General features: G+C 41.7%; 1 protein-coding gene across 1 annotated transcript; it reads right to left on the bottom strand.

The window, feature by feature from the left end:
* Positions 1–1,041: 1,041 nt before the first annotated feature.
* LOC118427795 (sphingolipid delta(4)-desaturase DES1-like) lies at positions 1,042–12,717 on the bottom strand. The gene is made up of 7 exons (XM_035837750.1): positions 12,648–12,717; positions 8,947–9,085; positions 6,195–6,298; positions 5,058–5,276; positions 4,667–4,882; positions 4,008–4,211; positions 1,042–3,259 (listed from the first exon to the last, which is right to left on the bottom strand). Exons 2-7 carry the CDS (start codon positions 9,026–9,028, stop codon positions 3,083–3,085), a joined length of 1,002 nt encoding a protein of 333 aa, XP_035693643.1. The 5' UTR covers positions 9,029–9,085; positions 12,648–12,717; the 3' UTR covers positions 1,042–3,082.
* Between the last annotated feature and the right edge of the window lie 209 nt (positions 12,718–12,926).

The raw sequence follows: 12,926 nt of genomic DNA, 5'->3' as shown, positions 1-12,926 counted from the left end.
ATTTTAAAACGCCAGTGTAAGTCTAATACTCCACCAAACAGATTTCTTTGTAGTTAAATGGACCATTGGTATGAGTCATACTGCATCAGGTTCAGGTCCGGACCTGGACCTGATCCTCTGGACCTGAACCGGACCTGGACCTGAATTTTCTGTACTGGTACCCACCCCTAGTCCTCACAATGTGACAAGTGGAGAGCCAATGTAAAAGTTCACTTACTATGTTGCTATTGATTGTTAAAAGTAGCATACCTCTCTACAGTGACACCTGTGTGTCATAGACAGAAGCTTTAGTACCACATAAAAGAAACTGGTTCTTTTTTTTGCTGTTTTTCAGAAGTGGTGGTTTCGGAGATGTTTGCAAGGCAAATAGTCATTCATGACACCACTGGTATATTGACAAATACATTTTGAGATTGGCACGTAGGTCAGATGAATATTAGTAGCTGGATTAAGGTTATGATTACAAGTGGTAAGTTACTGTTGGAAATTAAATTGAAGTACATGTATATGTTTGGAAGATTTATAGGTATTATTCTTTGTTGTCTTTAGTAGGAATTGACATGATGATCCATTGTCACAACAGCCATGATACTATTGTCAAAACTCTTTAACCCAAGAAGGAAAACTGTCAGGTATGAAAGTTGTTGATGACATGGTGCAATATGTTTAACTATGCATAGAGATGCAAGGAGCTGTATTAAATAGTGTTAAGCTCATCCAACTGAGCTGTAGAAAATACAGGATTTAAATGGAACTGATTTTTTTTTTCTAGTCAGCAATTAAATATTGACTGGACCGCTATCAGAACCATATAATGAACTTTTTGGGTTGTTCACTGTTTGGGTTCCCATGTATTGAAATATTAAGCAGACATAGAGAACATATGTGCTTGCCTTGAAATGACAACACAACCACTACATATGTTATTGCCTTTCAAGAGTGCCTCCTTACAGGATAAGGTGTAACTACAGATTGAAGGACCTTGTCAGCTTCCATTTGGGAGAAGCATACCAATATCATACATATCTGGGAGAGACAATCTTCTCTTTTTCTGCACAATAGGAAAAGTGTTTATTACTCAGAAGAGACAAACAAATCTCACAAGTGTTCACCTCTCTGCAGCAGCGTCATGGAATCTATGCACAAGTACTAATAGCATTGTACGAAATGTTGCCGAGATAAACTTAAAGAATGGAAGAACATTGAAAGCTTGACACAACAACGGGCAGCCATGTGTTTACAATTCGACATAGCAATTTCTCTACGGATATACTACATGACAAACATCCACATATACATTTTCTATACCACACAGTATTTCATCAGCAGCACATCTCCAGTTTGTGTGAGCTAAAAAGAATACTCTCAAATTTAGATAACAACCAAACAATTTCTGCAGTAACTTTACATAGTAACGTCACAGGAAGACCAAGGGAAGAAAATTGGCATTCTTAAAATACAATTGTCAGTTGTGTTTGACATTTTTTGAAATGCATAAGAAGTTAAAGCAACTACATAGTAGAGCTGTAAAAACATAGATGCAAACATGACTAAGTGGAAGAATCTAGCACTGCAATTGGCTCCTAAACCAACATGAAACTATACATTCAGTTGCAAAGCTGTAGTATGTGCATAACATATTTTGCCAAAAAAAACCGAGGGCATATTTCGCAATAACCTTGTAGCTCTCTTGACCACAACCAACACACTTATCTCTTCTTTTTTTTTACACATTTGCAAACACAAAGGCACAAATCAATATAAATGCCACATGTTTGGGATTTGATGAGACTCTTTCTGCAAGTTACTTTGACAAAGCATGTCATGCACTGGTGTACAGAAGAAAACAAAATTCGTCTAGCGCAAAATTTGGACGTAGATCACAAATACTAACATGTAAAATATATTAATGTTGTTTCTTCCACATCTACCCATACAATGTATGTCTCTGTACCCTTTTCAGTGTTTGAGTACGCCCTTTCAAAATGATTCACCAGCCTGGTTCTGTCTTTTAGCTTACCAAAACAAGCCTCATCACTTAAATGTGAAAGGATGACTGCATTTATCTATATGAACTTAGATGTTCTACTGCACAAAAGTAGTAAGGTGGAGACCGCCTGACTCATATTGTTCGGTTACCATTAGCAACCTGCACCTCCTGAATTACATTAGTAAGCCAGTCCTTACTTTACTACTTAGATAAAATAGTTTGAGTACGTCCAAAGAGGTCCTTGGTACGTCCTTTCAAAGTGATTCACCAGCCTAGTTTTGTCTTAGCTTACCAAAACAAGCCTCATCACTTTAATGTGAAAGGATTACCGCATTTATCATTATGAACTTAGATGTTCTACTGCACGAAAGTAGTAACTTAAGGTTGGGTCCGCCTCCCCTCTTTCAACCTCCTTGGCCTGACTAATATTGTTCGGTGACCACATCAACCTGTACTTCCTGAATGATATTTGTCTGCCGGTTCTTACTTTACTACTTAGATAAAATAGTTTGAGTACGTCCAAAGAGGTCCTTGGTATGTCCTTTCAAAGTGATTCACCAGCCTAGTTTTGTCTTAGCTTACCAAAATAAGCCTCATCACTTTAATGTGAAAGGATTACTGCATTTATCAATATAATATTCAAAAAAATGTTCTACTGCACGCAAGTAGTAAGGTTGGGTCCGCCTGACTAGTATTGTTGGGTGGCCACCATCAACTTGTACGTCCTGAATGATATTAATCCGCCGGTCCTTACTTAATTACTTAGATAAAAGATTAACCTGGAATCCAGTCTAATTGTGGCTCGGCCTACCGTAGTTAGCGCAGGTTTTGTACGGGGCCAGTGCAGCTCTCAGCCGCCGGGGGAATCGGCCGCGCCTGGAAGGATTTTCAGGGGTTAGACTTAGCCCAGTGCCAGTGGGATAATTAGCCGGCAATTAACTCGGCAAATTAAGTCTAACTGCGTGAAATCCTACCGGGTGTAAATTACACGGCGGCTGAGAGCTACACTGGCCCCGTGGAGAGCCTAAACTAACTACGGTAGGCGGTGTCACGAGGAGACTGGATTCCAGGTTAATAAAAGATGCAAACGGTCTACATGTCTTTGTCGGGGTCGTCGTCGCAGCTGCCGTTGTCCCTTGCCCTGTTACTGCGGCGCTTCATGCGGCAGTAGGGCCCGATGGCCGGGTCCATGATGAAGTCCCAGATGACTTTCGGCCATGACGAGTGCGACGGCAGAGGCTCGTAGTACTCCTTAGCGATCTCCTTTAACTGTGATGCATGGAAACAGAGGACTAGTGTTAACTTGGTCGACATGATGCGTGGAAAGGGAGCGTGTATTGGAACCTCTTTTGTGTACTTTTATATTGACGCAAATTTTGTCTTTTCGTTGGAAAGGTGACAGGAGGGCTTCGAGTGCTGAAGCTGCCTCAGCACTGGACTTCCAGCGCTGACGACCACTTCAGCACTGGTTTTCCAGTGCTGACAGAGGAGACCGTTACTTTTGTATATTTGCGGTGACGTTCGAAAAAGTCTCCAAGCAGATGTGACAACCTGGCCTGTTTGATATTTTTTGTTTGTTTCATAGATCTATGTCCCTCGCTACCTTTCTTTTCTGACATTCCTCCGTTTAAGCAAGGACGTTATGTATATACATGTAGGTCCTTCCTCTGAGGAGTTGCAAAGGTGCGCTTCTGTAAAGACGTGACGCTACTTGTTAAATGTTGACAAAAACACTATTCGGGCATTAAACTTTTGCCGATATCATACTAAAGTAACACATCCGAGTCTTTCTTCCAACCACTACTAAAATGACTCTATGTAATGGCCTAAATGATAATTCAGAATTTGACAGAAAGGAAGACTTGATGACAATGATGGAAGCGTGTTTGATATTCTGATTGACATGTGGAAGAGTTCTTTGCATATTCGGCTTAAAAGTAATCCAATGTTTCAATACTTGTTCCCAATAACGTTTTCAACAAATGAACAGTTGTTGGAAAAGGTAAGTTGAATGTACCTTGGGTAGGTTACATCCCGGAATGTTGGGGAAGTCGTGGTGCTCCATGTGGTACCCCAGGTTAAAAGTAAAGGCGTTCATTGGTCCGTAGTACGAGTACGTCTCCTGGCCCTTGATGAACATGTAGTGCTCGGCGATAAAATGCGAAGCCATGGGATGGAGCCCCAAGCCTAGGAGGGTACCGATGGCCAGGTAGAGTAGAGACTGAAATATAAAGTATGATACTATATGACCAAATCCTACTTACGATAAGGTTAACATCATCGAAACGATCCCAACTCCCTAACATAATTAGCAGTACAGCCAATGAGATAGTAGTAGTGCACGTTTGAACATACTGAATGATTTATAATTAGCCTATTCTTCGTGGTCCTTTGCTGCAAAGCTATGTACATAAAATTCCACAGTACAATGATTGCAGTGATTTTGAGTAGTCGGTCATGTGTTAAAATAATCATATACATAAAAAAAACCTATATGTAACGTTACATTTTATTTTGACGGTTGTGTTCGATGTTTAAGAGCGGCTTCAAAATAGGTTGGTTCTCGTGATAATAAAATATAAATAAGTTAGTTTATTTCTTGAATTGTCCATCACAAACAGCATTCAATCTATCAGAAAAAGGAGTCAAAGCATGAGGTGTATGAGCGCTCCCTACCTTGTAGCTCATGAAGTACACAATGAGAACGTCAGCAATGCCCACCAGCACGAGGTTAATGACCTCGTAGTCTGTGATGGGTTTTGGCCTCACCACCAAGGGACGGAGCGAGTAGAACGCGGGCAGTAGGAAAACCCACAATGCCTTCGCAAACGAGTTACAGAAGAATTGACCTTCAAACACAGTCGGAAGGTCAGGGTCAAAACCGTCCTGGGCCTGTGAAGTCAAAGTAATTGAGAGAAGGAAAATTATTCCACGATTTCTCTGAGTAACAGGTGCATTTGTATATGTTTTGTTTCACGCAAGTTTTCGATGTTCATTCCTGTTGGCACTGTTCTAAATATCATGGTCTGCTTGTGTATAAGGTGTATAACGTTATGTAACAATTTACCTGAAACTTGTGATGCTCTAGATGGTACTTCTTGAACGAGATGGATGCCGGGAAACCGATGATGACGTTTCCGAAGATGCCGAGGGCCTTGTTCGCACGAGGCCGAGCATGCCCGAAGGCGAGGTTGTGGCAAATTTCGTGCCAAGCGATAAGCATGACATGATTAATGGTCCCGCCAATGACGTAGGCAGTCAATAGAATCAGTGGCCAGGAAGCATCCTACAGCAGACATATAAAACAACAAGACTTGATCTTTCGTTTGTAGATATGGTTTCAGAGCAAGACACAATTACTGTCTTCAAATTGTGTGCGTGTTTGCGTGGGCGTGTGTATGTGCGCGCGCTTCTGTGTGTGCGTTTGTGTGTGTTTGTGTGTGTGTGTGTAACGTTATGCATGTGTGTGTCTGCGTGTGTGTGTGTTCTCCGGGATGTTTCCTATCAACAAGATCACCTGAACACCTGGTAATGTGACCTAATTTGACCCAATTCATCTTAATCTAAATCGTTGTTGTCCGCCTGTTTTGCAAGTAATAATGGTAATTATTCCACCTCAAAACGTGGGCTGTAGTAACGCTGCAGAGAGTTTAATTGGACGTATGATTTTGCGAACATCAAAACAAACGGCATTTTCGTTTCGAGGTAACATGCTTAGGCACTTAAAGGTGATGAGATGTGTCAAATATACGGCCGTGCCAATACAAGCCAAATTTCGTGACGTCGTGAGTCTTTGTCAAGAAATGACATTCGATACGCTTTCGAAACGTTTGGCTGGAAGTCATCAAGTCATAAAGAAAACAGTCCAAAATAGAAAAACGCATAAAAGACGATACAAACACCTAAAACGAGTACGTCAAAACAGTCGTAGCTTGGAGACTCGACAATAAGAATTTTTCAACTATTGGTAGGATGGTATACTATGACGTCATCAAACGTTGCAGACAGCTTGTAGCGTCCTCCGCCTCTATTCAGTGATGATTGAAGGGCCCGGATGTACATTGCTATCTGTAACATTGTGCTTCATCTCTTGTCAAAGTCTGGTGCTGTACAGTCAAAAATTTGTGTGGGTCGGCTTGTGTTTAAAAGTACTGTAGCTGAATGTTCTGATTCAGAATATGGTGCTTAACACTTTCAGAATTACCTTCAACATGTAGGCTATCGTCAGCTGCACGGCGACCATTGTGAACACCCAGTATTTCAGGTTCGGATCGTGTCCCATCAACTTCTTCACCTGAGGATACTTAGCTGAAACAATACAGGATTAACAAGGGTAAACATAGACGGATTGATTTTCTAATCCATGATAATCGTGTGTGTTTAGCAGAGACTATCATTGATTAAACAAAGTAGAATGAAACTAACTTGTGAATCTACGGTAGGCACAGTTATAATTTCCTATTGTCAAAGTGTCTCATAGTGTCTTTCATCCTCCTTCTGTGCGCTCCACCCACACCCCCACTCCCATCCAACTCACACACATGTACACACAGAGACTAAAATACAATCTTGATTCTTGAAAATTAAAAGCCCCAAATCAAACAGAACGAAAAAGCATAACAGTACACAGACAACACAAATGTGTGCACTCTTCATAGAATGAAATAGAAGACTCTGAATGTAGTTTAGCAAGCGAAGTGACATTGGTAGTTTGGTGTGATATAGTACGAATTTTCTCCATCTGTATGTAGCTATGGACTTGTAAAAGAAGCTGCACGTAGGAAAAGGAGGAAATATATGGCGGATGCTATATGAAACTCTGTTGCAGACTTCATTAAAACTATGTACCTGAATGTCTCATCTTTATTGTAAATCTAAAACTATACGATATGCACCTATCTCTCTCCACCCTCATTATATCACAGTGAATGAGATTGCACTTTTAGCGCCGCCCTAGTTTATTCAGTCAGCCGGGGGGTTCAGATGTCGGCATGTTAAAAAAAGAGCCGCTCCTCTGACACACATCGCATTGTCTCATGTGACAGCCATACAATCACACCTGTCGGACACACGTTGTGTAACACCCCCCCCCCCTCCGGTGCTTTCGTAACTGTTCGTAAATAGTCCGTTAAAAACTTCAAAATCGCGGGTAAATCAAACGACCGGTAGTGCAGAATAGAAATCACGACACCTAAAAACACGTCAGAGCCGAACCTCTGCTTAGAAATCAGGTAAATCGGCTTAAGGCACAGCACACCACAAGCTGCTTAAGACCGTTGGGTAATGATCAGGTTGCTCCACCCATACCAGGAATGATGGAGCCTTACTTATCAATACTTCCCATAAAGATGTCGGCAATGACATCGTCAGCATGGTAATTTGTCTTGTGAATCACTTGCTTGCAGTATAGTCAGCAAGCTTAAGGTTCCTGTCACATTTGTACGTCATGCGACGAGTCCACGACGGGCCGGGTCTTAGACTTGGGGAACAAATTATGAAATTCAGATGTTTTGTGATAGAACATTAGCCTCTACCAGGCTTCGTGGACTGAGGATAATGATTCTACCGATCCACGGAGCCTGGTAGAGGCTAATAGAACATTTGGCCATAGATCATTGTATACTGCGGTTAGCCTCACTGATCCAACTACACAGAAACACCGTACGTTCCACGAATGTGAACAGGACTGGGCTTTGCCGGTACCGAAGAGAACGGGCCTATGACTAACTATTGTTAACTTCAACATGTACAACAAGTACAACATGTGGCTCTTTCGATGTCTTCACAGGTTGGAACTGGTTAATTCAAACGACCCGTGACACCGCATAGTCAAACAAAAGCAAAGGTGAACGGCACAGAAGAAACTTTTCTTTCTTGGGCTGACGGTCGGTCAAGTTACAGTCACTGCCGACTTAGAGCTACTGCTCCACAAAATTATCTCTCACTCTCTATACATATATGTTCGTTCCAAAGAGGTCTGATTCGATTTCATTGATATTAAGTAAAATAAACGTCACTAAAGAACCGCTCATACAACAGGACTAAACAACACACTGACCACTAGGTCGACGTGACGTCAGCTTTGGCACATAAAAGTGAGTCAATATTGTTTTATGGCAACTGATTTCTTCCCACCTGACGCGTATCACTTATACCTCTTCCTTCAGGCCAGTGAAAGTACATACTATATCACCGTTTAATATTTTACCCTAAAACAAACAATTCCTATTAATAGGCGCGGGGCTTGTGTAATCGATTTGTTAACATTTACCAAAAGAAAGCTTTTTCTAAAAGGGCAGACCACGTGATAAGAGTAAACAACCTTAAGACGATGATGACAGACCGGTTTACAGGCTCCTTGGTTAAACTGACCTTGTAGATTATATTGCGTGACAACACCCTTTTACTACAATAATCAAGGGCGCGCTTTATAATGCAGCAAATGAAGAAGACTGTTTAACAAAAGGATAGGGGTGGGTCTGGCATTATAACGCGACAGGGAAAACAATTGATTCTTTCCATATTGCTTCATTTTTAAAGCCTTTCAACCGAAAATTGACGGACACGCATTGATTTATCACGTTTATACTTCAGAATACACAACCGTTTAGAGACCGCTGACCTTCTGTAGACAAACACGAAGAACGTGTTTTGGAGAGTGCTGCATCATTGGGGTGTGTCCTTATTGTTTATCTAAGTCTCCATGCCATGCCTAATGCAGGGCAATTCTTCAATGCAGGATTCAACTATCTCATCAGAGTTATGATCCAAACGCGCACGTATAGATATGTGCTAATGATCCAATAGAGTTCCATAAAACATACTACACGCATCATGTGTCCTTTAGTATACCCACCCGCCATGATTCAAAGCGTAACGGACTCCCTTGATACACGGGGTACAAATAACTGGTGTCCCGCCTCTACAATTCCCCAATTCACCAATTACAAACTTACCCATGATCTCCTTTCTCCTTGTAGCGTGGGGCTCGTCCGTATAAACCCACTCAAAGTCGGTCCGAGAGACTTGTCCTCCCATGTTTGGGTGTTGGTGGAGGGGTGTGTGTACGTCTTGCGGCTTGGGCGGGTACTGTGCCTATACGAACGGAAGACGGTCACGCATAAAGGCGATGAATAATCCCCAGGTGTTTACCTGTCCTGCGGTTACCTGCGCGGGTCTATTTCAGGCGGTGACTTGTCGCTAGGGAACGTAAACACGTGATATGTTTATGGCGCAAAAGTCGGACCAATGGCACAGGTGGATCTTTCTGGAAGGTGAGTAAGAATGTTCTCTGACAAGAAACAAAGAACACAGATGAAACATGACCCGACGATTGGTTGGGCTGTATTTTGAGCGGGAATGTGAGCGTGTGCGAGAAAATATCTCCTTTTTGTAAGTTCCTTATTTTAGATTCTTTGAATTCTGGAAAATCATTTCCTACTGACGTTTAACATCATGTCAATTTCTGACCTCAACAAGACTCATTGGGTTGCTCGAAAAAAGTGAAAATTGGAAAAATAGACTGACTGATTTGCTAGAGGCCCTGTGGCCGACAGACTCCCCTGGCAAATTATTCGGTCCCTTCAGAAACCAAAGCTACGAACAGACTAGTTGTTTTCGTTGTCACTGTAACAATGGTTCATCTGGAAAGACAAACTCTCCTGTCTTACCTAACTGCAGTGTGTGCGGAAGCGCTCTTCCAACAGAAGGTAAGTCCAGGGTTTGGGTGTGGAACTAGATTCTTTAAATATTTACTTTGCTCGATAGCATAAGAAATACATATTTGCACATATTGAGTTAACGTAGAAACAAATTTACCCATACGTCCTTTAATGGTACAATTTCTTTTAAAAATAACTTGAAGAATTATTCAATGATTGTAAGCGTTTTGTATCTATGTAGTGTGACCTACTTCGTGTTGAGCGGTTAACTGTTAAAGTTTGAATACGACGCAACAGAAATTCAGTCACGTTGAACTTTAAATCAATCGGTTGAAATGACCTCGCGTGTAATCACCTATATTTTTGAATCCGTTAATTGGCGAAGAATGTGACGAAAAAAGATAAGTTTTTTTCTCACGATAACAGAAAAAAATGTATTTACCAAATGGCTTATAATAATGTCGAAATTTTCTCGTGTCAGAAGATATATCATCTTCGAAACACAAATGATACATAAAGGGGAAAGGTGTCATTTAAAATATCATTTGTAACCTTGGGGTGACATTGTAATTGCGTGACAAATAACGATTATTAACCCAAATCGTCCGACGTTATTGTTGGTGAGCATTTGTGTTTTTAATTTGAAGTGTCGTTTTCCAGACATGTATTGTGGACACATTTATCGTTGATGCGCCGCACTAGGTCCATAGAGAGCAAAAGTATGATAATGATAATCTATGGGAACATGTTTTGTCAACAGCCTGTCCGGAAAAGTATAATCGCTACCTAAGTATGCCTTTAGGCAATGAAAACCTTCCGATCATCAACAATGGCTCAAAATCTTAGTTATCTTGATCTACGACTGTTTGACATTCTCGACATTTTCTGAAGATAGAGCAAATGACCTTTGCAAAAACTATGCCACCTTGCCCACCACGTAAGCCACAAATATGTCCTTAACGTCAGACTGTTTGCCGATATTGATCAATTAATGATCCTAATCGTTAATTCAATACGTTTGGATACGTGAGCCTTTTACATTTCATGTTGTGGATAAAACAGCAATGTCGGTTTAGCAAGCCACTCTTCGAGGTTACTAAACGTTATAAACGTTTGTGCATGTGGACATTGTCGCTGACCTGAGATAAACCTGGAAACTACCCAGAGGCGCCTTAACTCTGCGAACATTCCTGACGCATGCGACAAGCGTTAAGGTCCGTGACCTGTGTGGTTTAGAGATACAGGTGTCCTTGTTCTAATCTTTCATTCGGAAACGGCCATTTACCTTGACAAATACTTCACGCTCAAACATTCTGGCTATCGAAATTCAAAGAACTGGGCAACGATTTGTGACACAAGTGACATCAAACAGAGTGTTACAATTCCGGGGACAGGGCGTTTTCGTAACGCCCACTCCCAAGAACAACAACAAAAACAACATTACACACGTGATACCGGAAATGTAACACTAAGTCTTTGAACCACCTGTATTTCGTCTTGTTGACATATAGATAAGGCATACTCGAGGTTTAAAAAAAAATCAATTAGAGCATGAAGACAAATACTGTTCCAGTATGAACAATGGGGGCCCCAATGCCCTTTTGCGTAGAGCGTAATCGGCCGTTTTAATTTTACGTAGAGCGTAGACGGATCGCTTAATTCAACGTAGAGCGTAATCAGTGCATTTTGCGTAGAGCGTAATTGACTCTTTTAATTCTACGTAATGCGTTGTAGCTCCCCGGAATTTACCGAAAAACGTAATGGATGAAATGTGCGTGTAGCGGAATCAAACCTGCCCTAACTATTGCCCTAAGTCCCTTCAAAATGCAGGAAATTGCGTTTCATAGGGTCGAAATTTCAAAATTTCCGTGGACCTCCTTTGCGACGCCCCGCACCATCTGCGCTCACGGCGACATGGTGAAAATATGGTGGGGGCGTCACTCTCAAAAACTTAAACTGTATTTTCAATAGAAATTGCATTATAGATTCGTCCATGAAGGTTAGACATCCAGGTATTAAATAAGATACGAGAAGTATGCCAAAAACAGTTACTCCAGGAAAATCATATCCAGTTGCTTATTTTTATTTGAGTAACTGTTTTGGCGGCATTAAGTATTGCCTAGTCTGCTCGGAGAAAAAGTTGCCCCTCAAATGCAGGAAATAACGTTTCAAAGGGTCAAGATTTCAAAATTTTCCCGGGGAGCATGCCCCGCGACCCCCTAGGATTGTCGCGCCTTCGGCGCTCAAGATGATAAATTCGGTCAGCAATATTGCCCCCCCCCCCCCGCCAGACCCCCGTTAGAAATTTGCTGCCGCCGCGTCTGCCGCCGGTTACCATTGATACTTTTAACTCAACTTTTGTCACTTCTATTTATCATAAATACCATCTTTGACACAAACGCTCAGTCGCTCGGTGATGAGTTCTGTATAATGTGTGGGGAAGCTTTCGAATTTAGCGTAGAGCGTAGAGAGGCTCCCTGAATTCAGCGTAATACGTAGCCGGTCACCAGAATTTAGCGTAGAGCGTTGTCGGGACCCCCCATTGGGGCCCTCAACAATGCTTTCAGAAATTTGGCTCCAGGTGACGGTTTAAATAACAACATAAACAACGTTTTTAAACCGCAAAAAAACATCCCTCAATGACTTAATTGCAAAGGCCCTTTGCAAGTGGAACCATGGAACTGACTGTGGGATGTTTGACCCCCATGTCTGCAATATAGTATGTACAGATTTACATGTAATTCATTTAGGCTAATGTTAGCCACCACATTAGCCAAGGCAGGCCACAGCCTGAGGGCCCTCCAATATGCTCTGGAAGTACGAATCAAACAATCAATCGTTCCTGTCAACACTTCAAGGCTGTTTGGTCGGAAAGAGCCACTTTATTGCACGGAAAGGTCTCGTGCCACCCCAAACGTGTTGACACTATGCGCAAACCAACCATACCAGACAGGTCAACCAAATGTCAACCAAATAGTGTGGAAATCCAAACTTACCCGAGTGTTGACATTCACGTTTCACGTTCTGTCCTAGGTTGTAACCAAGGGCAAGGCAGGTTGACACAACTGAATTTTATGCAGAATGGGACTTGTTGCCTCAAATTCGATTTTGTGTTCTAGAACAGCTTGGAGCTTGTGGTAACGCGGCTCCCTAGCTCACAACAGGATTATAATGGTGCCTACAGGTATGTACTGCATACATGAGAAATCCGGTCGAGCAACTACTTCACTCATGCGTAACGTTAAAATTTGTAACCTACTGACAGGATGTTTTCT

Source organism: Branchiostoma floridae, chromosome 1 (genome assembly GCF_000003815.2).
Source record: "Branchiostoma floridae strain S238N-H82 chromosome 1, Bfl_VNyyK, whole genome shotgun sequence".
Taxonomy (NCBI): domain Eukaryota; kingdom Metazoa; phylum Chordata; class Leptocardii; order Amphioxiformes; family Branchiostomatidae; genus Branchiostoma; species Branchiostoma floridae.
The sequence above is the reverse complement of the archived record's forward strand: the minus strand, read 5'-3'. Positions and strand labels throughout refer to the sequence as shown.